At 41.9% G+C, this 19,517-nt stretch overlaps 1 protein-coding gene across 4 annotated transcripts in view; it reads right to left on the reverse strand.

Moving 5' to 3' along the window:
* LOC104364089 (cytosolic phospholipase A2 epsilon) overlaps positions 1-19,517 on the reverse strand; it is a 42,201-nt gene that overhangs the window by 16,352 nt on the left and 6,332 nt on the right. For 3 of the 4 annotated variants that reach the window (XM_042791245.1, XM_042791244.1, XM_042791243.1), the window contains exons 3-12: positions 18,185-18,260; positions 6,548-6,684; positions 5,664-5,792; positions 4,940-4,980; positions 4,345-4,387; positions 3,871-3,934; positions 2,763-2,932; positions 2,549-2,638; positions 1,764-1,801; positions 413-548 (exon numbers count right to left, since the gene is read on the reverse strand). In XM_042791245.1, coding sequence (XP_042647179.1) covers positions 413-548; positions 1,764-1,801; positions 2,549-2,638; positions 2,763-2,932; positions 3,871-3,934; positions 4,345-4,387; positions 4,940-4,980; positions 5,664-5,792; positions 6,548-6,684; positions 18,185-18,260 — 924 coding nt within the window. Of the gene's footprint in view, positions 1-412; positions 549-1,763; positions 1,802-2,548; positions 2,639-2,762; positions 2,933-3,870; positions 3,935-4,344; positions 4,388-4,939; positions 4,981-5,663; positions 5,793-6,547; positions 6,685-17,522; positions 17,567-18,184; positions 18,261-19,517 lie in introns of those variants that run through there. The other variant, XM_042791246.1, reaches the window with a different exon arrangement.

Below are 19,517 nucleotides of genomic sequence, written 5' to 3' on the forward strand. Positions count from 1 at the left end.
TAGACTGGCATCATGCTGTGCTCACACAATGGGTGCCTAAATACCAGCACAAAAGGCACGATAAAATAAAGTCCAGTTTGAACCGTGTGGGAAAGAAGCGGTTTAAATCTGACCAAGATGACTGTGAGGTCTAAAAGAAGCTTTGGCTTTGGTCCTGAGAGCACCTAGCCCTTCTCTGCATTATTGTGCAGACTGCTACTCAACACAAAACTAGATCCTGCAGCAAAAGGGCTGCAGGTTTTTATTAATGTTTTCTATGAGTACTCATTTCTTCCCTAGAATAGAGAAAAAAAGCCAGCCATATCTGGCACATGAAACTTTACACTGTTTCCAGGAAATGGGAATTGAACACAGATGCTACATTTTGACATTCAGCTGTGGAGAAGGCAGAGAATAATTATGCCTCAGACACCTCGTCCTCCTGCAAGTCCTCCTCCAGCTGGAGAATGTCCTTCAGAGCGGCTGCAACCACCTTCTTCCTCTTGCGAATGAAATCCTGTTCCTGGGCACACAGGTCGAACCCCAGGCGTATGTCTAGGTCTTCCTGGCTGGAACAGAGGATCAGGTATCTCACACCGTATTTATAGTCTAATTCAGCATTTTGATTGCTTCTACTGCATAAATAGACATGCCTTCACCATCAGGTCTGTGTAAAGCAAACCAGGAAGAGGTGGAATGTTTTAGTGTGTTCCTGGAGAACAACAGTACGTCTTCCTTTGGACTGGGAGGTTTGGGCTTTTTTTCCTCCTTGCTGAAGATGCCTGAAATTAAACATAGCTACAAGTAACAGAATTGTTCCCTTTCAAACGTAAAGCCAAAAGCCTGAAGAGGGCACTGTTTTAAAGGTGGCTTTTAAAAGTTACACAAACTTCCACTGATGCCTGCCAGTCGTGGACTGCAGTTCTGAAATTCAAGTTCAGCTGCTTATTTGTGGGGGGGTTGTATATAGTCATTTAGGGATATTTATAAGCACTACAGTTGCAGTTTGGAAGATGCTGTGAAAACATTTCCTAGGTGTGGTAAGGAAGAAGTTTTTAAATGACAGCTGTAAACTGTTTGTATATCTTATAGCATATTTACTGAAAATAAACAGCATGATAGAAGATGCACCTGCTTTTTTGTAAGGGAAGTTCTCTTCCCTTACAATATGTTACATGATGTACCATATTCTCCTTATAAATTTTACTAAGGCCTTAACCATATCTCAAAACACACAATGTGTTTCCTTGGTTTAGAAAAAAGCAATCATTTGGCTGAGTTAGTTTGCATTTAACTCTTTGAGTAGACATTAAAAAACAAATGCAGGTGCATTTATTATTTCAATTTGTTCATATCCTAGAGTGGCCAGGCACTCTGACTTTGGTCTTTTATTTTTTTTCTCTGACCTCGGGAAACAGAAAAGTTTCTTTCAATTAGTTTTGAAATGCTGCTTTTATTGAAAATCTGCATTTGACAATAATTTGTAGAGGTATCAGAGTGTCTACAGTGGTTCTTAACATATAATTTTGATTGCAGCAATATATCAATAGAAAACCAGTGTGTTCTTTATAAAACATTCTCTTAACTCATTGTATAGTCCCATTACATAAACTCATGGCCACTGAAAATCTCTGTATTGTGTACTGTGTCCATTTTATTTTATAGTCTGAAATGAGGATGAACCAGCATTCAGGACACAGGCAGTAACAAAGGGATTGGAACTTACAACTGTCCAAATTCAAAAAACCAAGGGGAAAAACACAGAAGGAAGAGAAATATCTTACCATTTTTTCACCTTAAAGTGCAAATCAAATTTTCTGTTCTGAAAATTAAAAGGGTAAAATTATTAGTATTGATGTTTTGTTTAAAACGGTGCTTTTACCCCACTCAGAGTGAGACATAGCTCATTTGGGTCATCCTACATCTACAAACTCTGAACCTCAGTAAACTGAGATTGGGAGATAGGCTCTCACCTCCCATTGTTTCATTAGTACCCAGAGATGCACACTGATTTAATAAATTAAGACTTTGGTATTATCATCTATCTCTCTGCTGTGAAACTCAGGTGTAGCTTGCTCTGGTACGACTTAGCGACACAAATCAATAGCATAAGATCTTCAGTGCTACACCTCACCTCCCTGGAAGGGCCCACCATTAAGCGTGGGTCTTGAAACTAAAGTCTCTCGCACAATGGCATGAGGTACAAGGGGAAGACAAACAGGCTGAGCACCCCGCAAGCGTGGCATGGGTTTGTCTCCCGTGGTAGTGTGCCAGGCTGCAGCCTCACCCCTCTGTCCTGGTGGCACCCAGTGAACTCCAGCCTGGCTAAGCACACAGAAGGAGCATGAGCAACAGCTTGGACATTTTTCTTCTTCCCTTTCTTCCCTGGATTTCTCCTTTTATTTTGCTCCAAATAATTTACTTCATTATGCATCACCCTAGATTCAAAGGAGGTTAGAAAACAACTGGCTCTGTATAAAGAGAGGTGGTCTTTGGTTTCTGCTTCTCGGGAAGCAGCAACAATTTTTACAAGCTTGCGAAGGATTCCCCATGGCCAGTAGATGCTTACCTCGCCAACTACTTCTTGCTCGGAGGGGAGCGACTTCAGAGGGAAGGTCAGGGGGATGCTTCTCCTTGCTCCACATGACACACAAGCACACTGAAAAGAAGCACGGAGTGCCTTTTGGTTAAGACAGAAATGTTCTCCTCTCGCTGCCTACTCACACGTAAAGATCAGATCATAGGACTGTCTGTGTTGTCCACCATGTTCTGGGGTAACGTACAAAGGTGGGAAGCCTCCTCTTCTTTGTGAGGGCAACATCCAAGGACGGTTGCTTGTATTTGGCATAGTGGAAGAAAGTGGGATCTGGGAGAGGGGAGCAGGAGTCACAGCCCACTGAAACTCTCTGGGTTTCTTCAAAGGATCCTCTCACTGTAAATGTTAGCTCATTCTCTAAAACAATGAGATAAAATGCACACAAAATGTGACTTCTAATCGTAAAAAAAGAGAGCAAGGGAAAGAAAATAAGCAAAAGGTAGCTTTGAACAAACCCCTTCTCCTCTTCCTTTGTATTTGGAAAGCTGTCTTCTGAAAGTGATCCAAGACCCAAACATTACAGGTGGTTGTATCTTTATAATAGGCCGAGCAAGAAGCCAGATGGGAGTGTGAAGTGAATGACGCTGAATTTGACTGCTGCATTTCTATTGCAGTTGCATCATGACACAGCAAATGCAACCAAGTACTTTGCATTGTAAATCATCCTCATCCCAGGCCAAATAACGAGCAACAAAAGTTCTCAGTCCCCTAAAATAAGATCTGACTCTGCAGCAGATGACCCTATTTATACAAAGAGATCAGCTAATATTGCCGGTGTGTGTTATGCGTGCTCTGAGGTTGCCTACCAGATCCAGCCCCTCAGGGGATGTGGGCAGAGGAACTTCTAGATTCTGGATCTTGATCAGGGTCAGGCGGGAGCCAGCTGCTGAGTGGCTAACCCCTGCAAAAAATGAGGTGTTTCTGTGCGTATGCAGAAGTCAAACTGTTAGAGATCCTGAGGAAAGTTAAGGCCATGGAGGACTATTGTGCCTAAGGAAGTAAGCTTCTTCGGGGTTTAGCAGTATTACAGCAGAGGTTTTCAGGATCTCAGCTTGGGGTTTAGAAACATTCTGTACAAGCATCTGATGTTGTTTCTAGTCTGGCACAAGGCTCCCTGTGAAGTCAAAACCCTGAACTCACACCTGCTGCAGAACTGGTAGAGATCCCTACTGCAAAGCTTTTACAAATCACCTTAGATATGGTCAATTAAAGCCTTAATATTTGGATGACGCAATTTCTAGGCATTAATAGAGAGGGTAAAATCACTAATACTCCATTAAATAAAATAAGCTTACCCAAAAAATGCTTGTTTTTCTTCCTGCTGTTCATGTGAACTTCCAAGCAGGCTACTTCACGACACTGGAATAGATGTGATGGGGACAGAGAATCAGATTACTCACCCAGCCATCTCCCCACCGGTGCTGGCAGATGTTGGAAGGGTCATTGTAGGAAGGGTCATGGCTTGAATGTGGGGGCCAACTGTGTTGGACACCTCTGCCAAATCCAGTGAAAGTGAGAATTAACTTCATCGTCAAGTGGGAAGATGGTGCTATGCTAAACACATTGTAATTTTCAGTGGATGCAGACAAGAGAAAATGATAGCAGTCTGAAGGCTCTTCTGAGGTCATGCTGGCCTCCTCTAAGATAAAGCTCCTAAGAGAAAAAGTATCACTAAAGAATGAAGACTTGTATTGTTTCCCTCACAGCTATCACAGTCAGCTAAGGAGCGATATGGGAAAGAACATATGAAAAAACAAATAATATTTTACCACTATCGCCCCATTTGTGATGATGGTTTCAGCAGGACCCCAGCTACAAAACAAGAACAAACAATATGTATTTTATAAACAATAAACAAGACACATTTTTCTCTCTTAATTTTTTTTCTATTTCCTCCTTCTTGTTTGTAGAAGTATGCTCCCTTTTCACTGGATGTCACATAACTACCTAGCAGAAATGATTCAACTGCAATAAGGCACCTGGAAAGTGCTTGTAACAGCCTTAATAGCACACGTATGTCCCAGGTAGGGTAGCAACATTCTTCTCAGCCATGAGCTGGCCAGAGAATGCTCTCCAGAAAATCTATAGACTTACTGCAGTGGGATTTACCAGTTCCAGAAACCCAATTCTGAACTATGTGAGTAATATATACATTTTAAGAGGAAGTCACAGAATTAAAAATTCTGAACTCATTCTCCACATTGTGGCATTTTCTTTTCTTACAATGATTTTCTGATGCACACATTAAGTTTGGAAAATGAGTGAATCTGACTATTAAGATGATACTGGGTGTACATGAGCTTTCCCTGCACTGATGCAACAATCCAAGCTGCTGCTCTATAATAATAATGGGGTTTTACTCACATTCTCTCCAATACAAACTCAACTTCCAGCTCCTCCCTCCTCTGAAAATACAAAAAAAAAACAAAAAAAAAGCAGTCTCAATTAACATGTGCAGAGGTTTGCAAAGTGACCTTAATTTTTGCAGGCAGTTTCCTTTATGCTTTAATAAGTAACAATATTCTGTTTTGTGCTTGCTATTGTCATCATTAAATGACAGAGTCAGCTTTTTCTTCCCCAAGGAAAAGAAGATCTCAATTGTACTATCAGAATAAAGAGTATTTGGTGCTTACCAGTCTCCCTACTAAACCTTTATTTTTCACACTTTCTTCCCTGCCAGCTTCTATGTGCTGAACACGATATGCTGAAACTTAGCATTTAGTAAAATGTTGTCAAAACAAGCCATTTCCCTGTCCTTGCATTGTTTTTCTTTTTATAATCTGTGTGAGGTTTAGATAAACTCTGTCATTTTCTGTCAGATTATTAAAGGTACAAAGCTTCCCTAAAATTGCATCTGCACAGGGGCTTGGGGATTTGGCCACAATCTGTGCCAGAGAAAGCCAGCTGGAATTTGAGAAGGCTGTCTGTTTTGTCACTAGTGTGCAGTTTCCAAGGTGTTAATAAATTTGTTATATTTTTACTACCAAACTGGTCCTGATGGTAAAAGACAGCAGAGACAGCACACCGCGCTAATCAGAGGGGATAAAATAGATGTCACGATGTACTAAACGTCTGACCAAGCTCTTACCTGTGGATTTAGTGGGAATGTCGTAAACACTCTTTCCCCAAGGGGGATCTTAGCTACATCAAAAAGCACAATTGCATGGTCATCATCATGAATGATGTCATCATCACAAACAGTAATTTCCAGAATATTCTGGAGAAAGAAATAAAAAATATCCAATTCATTAATGTACTCAAGAAGTATGTCATTCTGCAGCTCTTCCAGGTTCAGTGCCTGCTTTACAGAGAAGAAACAGAAAAGTATTGATGACAAACAAGGAAAGAAAGCAAGTGTAATCCTCTTTATAATAAACAGCTTCTAGACCTGTCAATTAAGGCCAAACTGAGATTTCTCTTGCGTCGCCTTTCATGCCTGTAAGTAGCTCTCACCAAAAATGTGATCTTTTAGGAAGTAATATGTATAGCCACATATCAATAACCACTTTTCTGTGTTCTTGGGCTTTCCCCTTTCAGCCACCTGTTCACAGGTATTTAGGTGTAGTGTAATTAGCAGTACCAAACTGAATAAAGATCTTAATTATAATAGAATTTAGCAGCTTCCTGGCATTGATATACAATTATTACAAGTCCTTTCAGGGAAGGATGTGATTTTCTGTTATAATGCTGCTTTTTAGTTTTATTTTGTTGTTTCTCTGTGTTGTCACTCTGACATTGGTCTCATCAGCCTTCTGCAGGGAGGTCAGGCTCACATTACTGATATATAAATAATAAGAACTTGTTAGGAGAGAAGTGGATTCCAGCAATAGCCAAAAATATTTCACTCCAGATTGCTAGGGGAATTTTAAGTAAACTCAGAAAGGCATTAGAAGACATGACTTTCTATTTTAGGCTAAACTGAAAGAAACTGCACAAAGCTGAGATGAAAAAGAGAGTTTTTGGCTTGCATACCTTGACTTGTTTCTGTATCCGGAAGTAGAAAGTTTCATTCCACACTGGATTTCTGCAGTTTTTGATGGTTTTGGTGTGGAATTTTTCATCTGAAGCAGTTGGCAACCAGAGGCTCACGTAGCAATCAGGTTGGCTTACTATAGGAACATAGGCACAAACCATATGTAACGGTGGAACCACAACAAAAAAAGTGGAGACACTGAAATGCCCTGTAGCTTGAACATGGGTAGGAAATGGTCAGTTCTTTCAAATATACATGAGCCAAACCAGGAAGACAGAAATCATACAGATTGATGAAATTAATTTGTTGTTCAACACAACACTATTTTAATAAGCAGAGTATTTGAATGACTATGCACAATCCTACACATTTTTAAAAATATAGCCCTAGCCAGTGGATAGAACAATACAAATAGCCAGGAGCCTTATATTGCTCCTTATCAACATCGTTTCAGCTCTCTGGGAATTTGACAGGAGGAGAAACTGCAACTGATGCAGCAGAGAGCGAGCCTCAGGCCCTGAAAGGAACTGGGTGCAAAAAGTTTCTGTATCAAGAGTGGCCATTGTCTCATCCAGCCAGAGACCAGAGGGCACCAGCACTGGGTGGTCCAGGCTGGCACTAGGACTGAGCAAAGAGAAATGGCTTTCAGGTGAAGGAGAGAAACAAGAGGAGAAGCAGGTACCAGTCCCAGTAAAGGAAGCAGCTGGGAAGGCTGTATGGGCTCATGTACCTAACAGGAGCAAACTTAATCCCAGCTTTTCCTAGCTTTACCTACCTTGCTTTGTAACTGTCAGGATTTTGTGCAAGTATAACATTTTGACATGCTATGTTTATTTGTAGAGAAAAGCATGAACAAGATGAGAACATGATCTAGAAAACTAACTTTCTTAATCCTCACCTTTTGTCTGCAATTTATCTTTGTGGGAAATCTTAAACAAATTGGGTCTGAGTCTGATTCAGACAATAAATATCTGGCATACCTGGTTATTAACCCTTCATGATGGAAAATTAATTATTCCATGTACCTATTGTCTTCTTAGGTGGGATAAGAAGGGAGAGTCTTACTAGCAGTACAATTGCTTCTTCAGGAGGTCAGTAGGTGGGTGGAGAATTTTCTTGGTGTTTGCCAATGTCTGAAAGACCTGGAAGCTATTTTGTACTCCACATCTCTTCCCAGGAACAATGAAGTGTCAGAAAGCGTGTGGATCTTGTGGATGAAGGAAGTGAGCCTGCATTTACTATAAGGGATCCGCTCCCATAGGTCATGAGCCAAACAAACACCAAAGAGACTCTCAGACTTTGAACAGGAACTTTTCCAGAGGCTACTGAAAGGGCTGATCCGTCCTGTTGTGTAAACACAGGCTTTGGTGAGAAAAGAAAAGGGGAGAAGTCTGGTCCCGTGGCAATTGATAGAGATAACTACCCCACGAACAGAGACTAACACCTTCTACCTGTGAATACGGGGTAAGTCTTGAGTCAGTTCCTCAAGGTTAAAAGAGTCTGCCCTGTTGTCTTTCCACAGCATATTGGGTATATTGCTTTGGGATATTTTGCCTAAGTATAAGATGTTGCTTGAAATCCAGTGGCCCTGTGACTGGGACATCCCCAAAGAAGGATGACTGTCAGGCAGGGAGGTTCTCATGTAGCTCTTCACACTGAATCTGGAGGAATTTCTTGACACTGATGAGAGTTTTCCTTTACTAAGAATATAGGTTGCCTTTCTGTCTGAAATTATTTCCACAGGCAACATTTCAGCATCTCAGACTTTTACATAATAGAAGTGATAGGATAATATATTGACTTTGGCAATTAGCAGTGTAATATTCAATTTACAACACGTGGTAGGGCTGTGATTACTGATCTATCTGATAATTAAAACATCTCCCCTCACTGTGCTGTCTGATGGCCTGCCAAGCTGTGACATACTCATCCTGATAAGTGGTGTTGCTGCCTCTGATCTAGAGTTTCTCAAGGGCACATAGGAAGCCTGTACAAAAGCCAAGAACCAAACATGGCTTCAGGCCATCTAGACCATCCCTCCTCTCATTAGCCCACTTATCACTGCTGATCTCGTGTATTCCAAAAACATGAGTCCAGCATCCCCAAAACTGACAAAGTGGCTGAGATGGAATGTCCTTCAGAAATGTTAAACTCACCTGAGACATAATTTCTTTTTGGTTTCTGGCCATCATAGGGTACAGGAAGGACACGTTTATATATTTTTGCTGTAGTTGCAAAGGCCAATTCTTTTATTTTCCTTCTTCTTAATGAAAACCAAAATGCTCTATCCTTTTTTTAAATTCCAGCTTTCAACCAGAGAGTGTATAAAACAAGACTGTGAAAGCTGGCAGTGCTAAAACTCTGAGCCAAGCATGAATGAACAGCCGCAGCATTTATGAATGTCCTTTGCCACTGTTTTATCTGGAATTTACTGATTTGCTGGAATGTTTTCTTTGGCAAAACATTTTCATGAGGCTGTTTTCTAAACTTATTTTCCCATATGTGTGTTGCTTTCATAAATTTTTATTTAAAATAAGCTATTGACAATTCTTTGTCAAACTGATGAAGCACAGGCTAGATAAATGGACAGTGAGGTGCATTAAAAACTGGCTGAACTGCCAGACTCAAAAGATTGTGACCAAGAGCACAAATTCCAGCTGGATGCCAGTCACTACTGGCGTACCCCCAAGGGCTAATACTGGGGCCGATGCTGCTTAACATCTTTATTAACAATGTGGGTGATGGGACAGAGTGCACCTTTAGTAAGTTTGCAGATGGTACAAAACTGGGAGAAGTGTTTGACACACCAGATGACTGCACTGTCATTCAGAGGGACCTGGACAGGCTGGAGAACTGGGCCAACATGAACCTCATGAAGTTCAGCAAGGGAAATGCAAAGTCCTGCACATGAGGAGGAATAACCTCATGCACCAGGACAAGCTGGGGGCTGACTGGCTGGAAAGAAGCTCTGCAGAGAAGGACCTGTGCATTTTGGTGTCGACCAGGTTGAATATGAGCCAGAAATGTGCCCACGTGGCAAACAAGGCCAACAGCCTCCTGGGCTGCGTTAGGAGGAGTGTTGCCAATAAGTGAAGGGTGACCCTTCCTCTCTACTCAGCCCTGTCGAGGCCACAATTCTAGGTTCCCCAGTACAAGAGAGGTAAGGACATACTGGAGTGAGGCTAGCAAAAGTCCACAAAGAAGATGGGAGGTTTGGAGTATCTGTCATACGGGGAGAAGCTGAGAGAGCTGGGACTCTTCAGCCTGGAGCAGAGAAGGCTCAGGGGGTTCTTATCAGTGTATGTAAATACCTGATTGGGGATATGGAAGAGGGAAATAAAGAAGTCAAAATCAGACTCTTCTCAGTGGTGGACAGTGAAAGGTTATAGGCAATGGATACAAACCCAAATACAGGAAAACCCATTTAAACATAAGAAAAAACCTTTTTTTTACCACAAGGACCATCAAACACTGGCACAGATTTCCCAGCAAGGTTGTGAAGTCTCTATCCTTGGAAATGTTCAAAACCTGACGACATGGCTTTGAGCAACCTGCTGTAGCTGACCCTACTTTGAGCAGGGAGCTGGATTAGATGGTCTCCAGAGGTGCCTTCATGCCTCAGCCACTCTGTGTGCTTCTGCAATATCAAGGCTAGTTGGTCACAGACAAATTACATATAATTGTTAGTAACTACTGAGTGTAAATTTGACCTTGAAGATGAGGTGAGGTGAAACCACTAGGACAAAGCACGTCCTTTTCCTGTGGAGAAACAAAAAGGTATATGCCATACGTGTTTGTGCCACAATTCATCTACAGTCACTACTGATGAGCAGAGGTTATTGTTTCCCATGAAATTCCTGTGATTTTCTATATTTTCCTTGAACTGTACAGACAGTATCAGCTATTCCCCATGCTATGATTTTAACTGAGCTTATGTATTTCTGTAGAAGCAGCAGTTCACTTGAGGCCAGAATAAGCTGTGAGGGTAACAGGGGGGCAAATAAAAAATAACAGGGTAGTTGGATGCCTGATGAATACTGTGAAAACTATGATACCCTTGAAATGACTAACCAGCTTTTTCTGCTCCCACTTATCCCTGAAAAAAGTGTACAAGAGAGATAGTAAAACTCTTCCAGTTTCTTCATTGCTATCTGGGAGCTAATACAAAAAAAAGAAATATTTGAATTTTCCTCATTCTCTAATTTTAATGCAATTGCTAGGCATCATTAGCAATTTCATGACATGCTAGGCCCTTACTTCAGTGCACGTGTTGCAAATTCATTCCCTGATGACATAATGTCACGCTAAGTGGATGCTGAGACATCTGAACTCACAGCCTTTTTAGAAGGCAGCACTAAGTAACTCTGATATTCTTTCCCAATTTTTAACTTCTGATTCAATTGCATTTGTGTGTTGATGGGACTATTTCTCATCCCTGTCTTCAAGCTAAAGATGGGCTAAAAATTAAGGACTGAATCAAGAAGTTCAGAACTGCACCCAGCTGTTTGCTGCTCTTTGAGAGTACAGTCCTGTGATACGTTCCCGAAATGAACCATCACATGCTAAAACTATTCACCTCCGTCACAAGTAAGAAGAAAATTACAGCATGGAAAAACAAAGCATATAAGAAAAAATAGTCTAAGAACAATGAATGTAAACTATAAAATCCCATCTGTCCTGTTACTGCCTTTCATAACACTGAAAAGAAAAAATCGTTTTCTCCTAGTGAACTCCTCTCTACCTGCACAGACAGGTTCCCCTTGAATCCTAGTTTACTACAGTTCACCTAAAAGGAGGAGGAGAGCCGCTCCCATTTCTCAATCATTGGACATGGTCTCCAGGGACATTTTCCCTCACCAGCATAGTATGATGCAAACAATATTAAGAAGTTACCTCTGGTTGCTATCTATCTGAGAGCCGACTTGAACTGAACTTTGTCCTCTACAAGTATCCAGATGCAACACTTGTCTGTAAACATCATGTTACTCTCTATAGCTTGCTTGTGGAAATAACAAAAGTTCATAGATCTACTGTTCTTAATCAGCAGTGTCCTCTACCAGGGATGGACAGGGTCCCTGTGTGAATGTGCCCTTCACCCTGTCCAGCTATTTACGTTGACTGGCAAAGTAGGTTTTTCTCCCTGGAGAACAGATTCAGTGGGTGCAGTACCTGCTGCAGACACAAAGCAAAAATTTCACACCCTGGGTCACCTCTACCTCCTGGGCCACCAGCACGGCTTGTGTTCTTGGGACAGGGCCATGAGTATCACCTGCACCAGGTGTATTTTCCCTAGTTTGCTCGTGTTTATTTCCTGTAGCAAAAATAACCCCTGGAGTCTCTGGAGAACCACTCTGATTTGCAAAGACTCCAGGTGCACCACCCCAGAACCAACTCATTTCTTCCAAACTGATAAAATAAGAGCTTCCACAAAATAATTTCATAATCTGGTAGAGGAGAAAGGCTCTGAGATACTAGTCTATAAATATGCAAGTTCTCTCTTCATCCAAAGATGAAAAACAAAAGGAAGATGTGAAAACAAAAGCAAGGGTAAAGGGAGCAGCATGATTGTTCTGACCTCCCAGCTAAGACCAACGGGTTTCCTTCCACATCGGAGACAGCTTCCACATGATTTCTCTAATTAGAAAACATACTTGATAAGCACAATCACGTTTCAATCCCCCCAATATTTTGCCTTGTCCTACCTCAGCTCTGACAGCAGCATCACAGGGATGCCCCTACCCACAGCCTCTTGAACTGGCAAGACACTGTCTATCAGGGAAGTTTCTGTGTCTGGAAGAAAACCCCTGTCAGCCTTAAACACACTCCAAGTAACTTCTCACTGGGACACACAGCTCAAGTTCACCTCTGCAGTCCAAGCAGAGTGTTGCGAACCAGCATCAGTGAGGATGAGTATGTCAAGCCAGACCTGACCCCCTCTCTGCGTTAACAAGCCCGAACGTGCTCTCTACCAGCAAAGATCAGCTCTTGGTATGTGGTATCAGATGGTCCCCATGTAGGCTGCCACAGTTTCAAGGAGCAGCCTGTCACAGAGACCTCTTTACTCAGATCTTCAGGGTTATGTGAGATCCAGTGGAGTCCAAGAGTTTCACTCTTTTACATTGTGCTAAATGGTAGCGGGGAGGGCCACATCGCTGCGGGTCTGTGTCACCGGCACCACCTGAGGACCTGGGAGAGGCCTCGTCCACTTGCAGCACCGCAGGGCCATTCCCCTCTCTCCATGCTTGGGTTTCAGGCATGCCAGATGAGGCAGATCCCCTCACCAATCATTTTTGTCCATGGGATCACGGTAAGGGTGTCAGATCTGGCTGCGGGCTTGAGGGGCTGCCATAAACCAGCAAGTAAACACTGATGATGGTGAAGGGGGACCAGGCTGGGAGCTTGGTGCAGCTCTGTGGCCACCCAATAACTCATTTTTTTAAGGAGAGCAGGTGTTAGAGATCCTGTGCCACCATGGTCCTCCTCTCCCATTGCCTGGCTCCTTTCTCATCCTTTTGGGAAACAGAGTCACTGGAATGTGTGTTAGCAGTGAGGAAAGGAGTTAATACACCATTCCCCACACCACCTCGTCCTGGTCAGATATTCCTCCTACATGTGGGGAATTCTCTAGGAGTAGTTGACTAATAGACAGGAAACGTGAGCTTTTGTAAAAGCCTCTGGCACTAGCCTCCAGTTGTAGAGGAGCAAATGAACACACCAATGACCAAAAAAGTCAGTCTTCTACCCAAGGCTGTCCACAGTCTCAGACTGAAGAGAATACCACTGCAAAGCAGATTCCAGACTGTAAGAGTCTCATAAGCTTCACCAGAATTGCCTCCTTTCCAGTGTGCCCACCACCTCCCCAGCCTAACTACATATGAGCATTGGAACCTGATGATGACACTCAGTACCTGCAGGGCAGCAGGATGAGTGTAAGTGATCTTATCTGGGCACCCGCCTCTCTAGTGCTCACAGGGAGTTCAGGGAGTGCCAGAAATGTGTGTTTGAGTCTGACCCATGATTGCAAATTGGCATAAAGGTCAGTTAGGAATACAGTAGAAACTAATAAGCTCACATCTATCAAGAGCATTTGCATGATAGAACAAGACAGAAACTTGTTATATGAAGTACAAAGCAAAACTTGGTGTTGAATGTTACCTAAGTATAGAGAAGCCCACAAAAGTGGTGGACCAACAGCAGGTATATCATAGAATAGTTTGGGTTGGAAGGGATCTTAATGATGATCTAGTTCCAAAACCCCCTGCCAAAGGCAGGGACACTTTTCCACCAGACCAGGTTGCTCCAAGCCCCGTCCAGCCTGGCCCTGAACCCTTCCAGGGAGGGGGCAGCCACAGCTTCTCTGAGCACTCCATGCCAGCACCTCACCACCCGCACAGGAAAGAATTTCCTCCTTGCTTTTCATCTAATTCAGCCCTCTTTCAGTTTAAAACCATTACACCTCATCCTATCCCTATACTCCCTGATAAAGAGTCCGTCCCCAGCTTTCCTGTAGCCCCCTCTAAGTACTGGAAGGCCACTCTAAGGTCTCCTCAGAGCCTTCTCTTCTCCAGGCTGAACCACCCCAACTCTCTCAGCCTGTCCTCATAAAGGAGGTGCTCCAGCCCTTCAATCATCCTCACGGCTCTCTTCCAGACATGCTTGAGCCAGTCCATGTCCTTCTTATGTTGGGGGCCCCAGAACTGGACACAGTACTCCAGGGGGGGTCTCATGAGAGTGGAGTAGAGGGGAAGTCTCATTCCTCAACCTTCTGGCCACACTGTTCTTGATGTACCCCAGGAAATGGCTGGATTTCTGGGCTGTGAGTGCACATTTCTGGCTCACAAGCAGTTTTCTGTCCACCACTACTCCCAAGTCCTCCTCCGCAGGGCTGCTCTCAATCCACTCATGGCCCAGCCTGTATTTATGCTTGGGATTGCCCTGGATCGTGTACAGACCTTACCTTTGGTCATGTTGAACTTCACAACATTTGCACGGGCCCAGCTCTCCAGGTCTCTCTGGATGGCATCCCTTCCCTCTAGCATGTTGACCATACCACACAGCTTGGTGTCATCAGCAAACTGGCTGAGGGTGCCCCCAGTCCCACTGTCCATGTCATCAACAAAGATGTTAAACAGCACCAGTCCCAATACCAACACCTGAGGAATGCCATTTGTCACTGCTTTCCACTTGGACCTTGAGCCGTGGATCACAACTCTTTGAGCACAATCACCCAGCCAATTCCTTTTCCACTGAGTGGTCCATCCATCAAATCCATGTTTCTCCAATTTAGACACCAGGATGTTGTGAAAAAGGCTAATTGATCCATTGAGGAGGAGAGGGGCATTTTGTTTATGTTTTTAATTTTATTTCTTTGTGTGAAAACAAATGCAATCTTTGCCAAGCTCCACTATCATGTGTAGTCTACAGGCAAAGGTGTAACATCAGATTTCAGGATAAACTGGGACTCCATCCCAGGCTTGTGAAACACACATCCCACAGATCTTGAGGTGCACGTTTCAAAAACACCCAGGATTAAGTTGGATGCACACCATAGTGAGTAATGTCAGTGAAAGTATATAGAAAGTGGTGTTCTCTGAAGCCAGGATTTGTCAAGTAAGTCAAGGAAAAGTACAAAAACCCTATGACCAAAGGACCTGGCCTGACTGCACTTCCAACAAACAGAGAAAATCAGGGAAATGGAGCATGTTTTGGCCAAGTGGAGGTGAACAGAAACTTGAGCAAGCAGATAACTGTGCATACTTAGAAAGACAGGAAGCCAGCACACAGGCAGTAAAAGCAAATCATAGAAGCTGCTGCACATGGTCAGGAAGGTGGCTTGTTCCTGACTTTGATAGTTGGAAGATGAAAGTCTAGAGAAATATGAAATATTGTCACAACAGTTGTCAGCCTTCTACTGATATCTCACAGTCAGATAACACCTGTATCAGCTGCTGATAATCTGTTTTTCAGGAGTAAAAGATTGTATTGCTGAGACAAGGCTAGGTAAACATAATTTTCTAATTCTCATCAGCACGTTAGCATGTGTAGCTATTTTAGTTTTCTGATACTTCAAATACTTTCAAACGTTAAACCAAAATATTAATCTAAAAGGACATCAGTATCAGTGCAAAATCAAGATTAATCAAAATGAATCAAAATTAAAAATTACAAGATATCTTTTTTTGCATTGAACTGAAGTATTTAAACTATATGGTATCACACTGTCTTTTCTGGGAGACTCCAACTTCTTTGAAAGCACAGACAGGTTGCTGCTCAATCAAAGAGCTATTTAATATTTACTTATCTTCCTTGTTCAACAGCATGCTGGTTTACAGTGCTTTATTATGGAATGACATCCTTAAGAAACAGGCCCAAAGTCACTGAGTACCTGGGAAGTTACCAAGAGAAAGGAGAGAAAGGCATCCTTTTCTTCACCTGCTGGTCCCCAATTCTTGTTTACTGGTAGTTAACAAAAGAATCTGAAGATACTTCTTGCTGTTTCTAGGACTTGCCTCTCATCTTAAATCAGGATCCCTCTATACACATAATAAGAGACAGCCCCTTTCAAAATGATCACATCATCTAAACAGAGGAGAGAACGTGTGTGGGATAAGATACTCTATTATCCATGTTTTATAGATAGGGGAACGGGAGCACAGAGTGTTTGGATGACTTGCTTAAACCTATACAAGTCTGTTGGCAGAGCTAGAAACTGAGCCCACACATCTTGACCCTACTCCAGAGATGTACATTTTGGTGATAATGTGAATTTTTAAAACGTCTGCATCTTGTTATGCAAGACTTCTGAAATTTCACTGTCCTCAGGATGGAGGACAAGGTCATAACAGTAACACTGTTTTCTGAGAACACAGAATCATTTTACTTTGTGCAATCCCTTTGCATAAGCCGCTGAATCATGGTTCTTATCTTGTCATTCAATTTCCATTCTAGATCAAAGATGATACTAAAAGAAATTTAACCAACACTTCAAAGGAACTAAAGTGAGGTCTTGCACGAATGTGCCATGTTTCATAGCTGTAAAAAAGAATAGAAATTAATTTGATCCCCTTTGCTATCCTATGATATTTCTTCTACTCTCTGCAACCTAGTATTACAGAACACATGAATTGAACACTTCTTTTCATTTGGATGGAAAATTGACAACAGTGACATCCATGTTCTTGAAACACCAGAGTGAAAAGCGAACAGGTAGGGGAACAATATTCTACAAAAAAAATTTCTCATCAGAAGATGAAGATAATAAATGGTAGCGCTTGTGGTCAAAACGTTGCAGTCTCTGAATTACCCAGTGGAGGGCTAGTAGTGCTCGCTTAGAGAAAACAAGGAAGTATCCTGACATGTCCCTGGGCTTCCTCAAAGTCTGTCTCATGGCTTGCTGCCTCATGGAAAGATGGACTTTCAGAGCTGCCTGTCCACTAGTGAAGAGTCTAGTCCAAAGTAGTCTTCTGAGAAAAACTTGCTAGGGTTTCCATACCAAAGCGATCTGGAGCAGAGCTGCTGGTTTACTGGTAGCATGGGGCACCTCATCTTATTTCTTTGGAAAGGTTGTGCCTGTCATAGATATTTTCTAAGTTTCTAACTTCAGGGAGTGTTTCAGGACAAGCCAAGAGTCCTTGACATGCAATGTACAGCCATTTCCTCTGACAACTTTGATAACTGCACAAAATCCACCACATTTTTGGAGTACCATAGCTAAAGAACTGACTCTTGCTTGGTCTGTGCAAACAGAAATTGTAAATGACTTTTCACTTTGATGGATCCTCTACCTATACTAAGAATATTAAGAAGTGGGAAAACAGAGGGGCAAGGTAGCATTTTATATGAAATGTTGGGCAGTGGAGAGGCTGTGGTGCTACTGAACTTCAACACAATCTCCCAAAAAGGAAAGAAAATGCACAGCAAAAGGAGAAAGAGCAATATGGTCAAAGGATATGCAAAACTGTAGTTACTACTGACCTGCCAAGTTCATGAGACACATGTAGAAATGGAAGGAGAAAATTCTGTGGAGAAAAACCTCTGTGGAAGTTGAGCACCAGGTAAGGGCTGGCCAAATACCACTTGTTTTCAGAATACTTTGCATGTAAGTTGTAATGTACCATGTACTACAGTCCCCAAAAGATTTCTGTTATACATCTTTTATCCATAACAGTGTGGCTGCTCAGGATGTACATTATACACCTCACTGAATTTTAGAGATGTGGCAAGGCTCTTCAGAGCAAAGAATTAAGAGCGACTGATGTGTAAAGATTTCAGCTCTGAAATTCTATGTATTTGTTATAGATATGGGATATAAACACTTTGATTTTAAAACCAGTGCTAGGATATTTTCACACCTCTGAAATATCTAACTAGTCTGTGCTTTTCTGACTGATGAAAGTCTTAAAGATTTAATCAATACCTACCTGGCATTGACCTGTTGCTGCGTTCTTAAAAAAAATAACCAAACAAACAACAAATGTATAGAATTGTAAATGTTCTGTGGCAGAAATTGGCTTTGATTGTGATTTCTTAGCTGGTATGACTTCTGTGTTTTTCATTAGTGCAGTGGCTAGCACAAACAGGGGCTGATTGAGTAATTTTAGTACTGTATAAGGTCAGTAAGGAAATCTGGTACTTACAAAAATCTGCCTGATGAGCATTTCTCAACTTTATGATTCTTACTTTGAGCAGGGAGTAAGGTGATATTTCTTCCTTCTGGAAAAACAAAACAAAACAACAAAGGAGATGGGCTTTACAAGTTTGGGATATGTGTATTTATTGTAATGACAACCAAACACTGAAAGGAACACAAGTTCTGCTGAAGCCATCTCTTCCAGCTGGCATGACAGCAAAAATACAATAGGCAACAAAATTCACCTTCTCCACAAACTTCATCAACTCCTAAAGTCTGCAATCACCTAAGCATACAAACAGAAAGTGTGGAAGGAGAAGATGAATACAAAAGTGGGGACAGGAGGCTCTGATTTTGGTTGAAAAAAAAAGTGATTTTTTTAAGTTTTCTCACTTGTTTTTAAAATAATAATTTTCACGATGGAGAGTTGTCTAAGGATTAGTATTAGCACCTTTGGGAATGCCTCAGGCCACCAACGCAATACACAGCTTTGGACAAACACTCCTAGCTTGCTTTGTGGGAACAGAAGTTTTCCTTATGAAATGTGGTTATCTGATGGATAGACATGGAGTAGTATGATAAAGTACGTGGTTCTTGATTACAGTCTGTCTCAAAGAAGGCTATCTCCAATTCCTTGTTGAAGATGCCAGGCCTGACCAACTGGGTCTGTGAAAGTTGTGCCAATCACATGTACTTTAGGGATTTTACATCTTCAGAGAATACATCCATCATGTCCAGCAGCAGCTGCTAGAGCAACTAGGGTATCAGCAGAAAGATGAAAAAAATGGGCAAAGCTTACTATGGCTGCAGCATGGATGTCTGTCCAAATTCCCTGACTGCTGGAACAGTTGTGGAAAATTTGTCAAAATTGCTGAAGTTTATAGAAAGGAAAGTGCTGCACCATGGTTGCACACAAGAAACTGAATGAAAAGGGTAAATCAGCACTGGGGATGGCTACCTAAATCATAGTTTAGACACAGAAGCAGAAGAAAGTGAGGAATTTCAGAGATTATATTGAATAATAAATTCCCAAGCTGATGTATGATTATAATAAGAACGGGTCTCATTAGATAGTTGGGGTAACTCAGTAAGACTGCAGTGAATGCCAGAGGACGAGGGTCTGCATGACAAAGAATATACTCTTTCAAAGTCTGTCAAATCCTGAGGGCTGACAGCATACAAAGCATTATCAGCATGTTCTGAATTGGCTATCTCCAATAAGAGGTGAGGATATAAATAGTATAACATATGTACTAAAAAGTGACCTTGAGAGAGTCAGGTTATGGAATAATAATAATTTCTTAAGGACTTTTGAGTAAAGCATCAATAAGACTGAAATG

This window comes from Tyto alba, unplaced genomic scaffold (genome assembly GCF_018691265.1).
Source record: "Tyto alba isolate M040663 unplaced genomic scaffold, T.alba_DEE_v4.0 Super-Scaffold_18, whole genome shotgun sequence".
Lineage (NCBI taxonomy): Eukaryota > Metazoa > Chordata > Aves > Strigiformes > Tytonidae > Tyto > Tyto alba.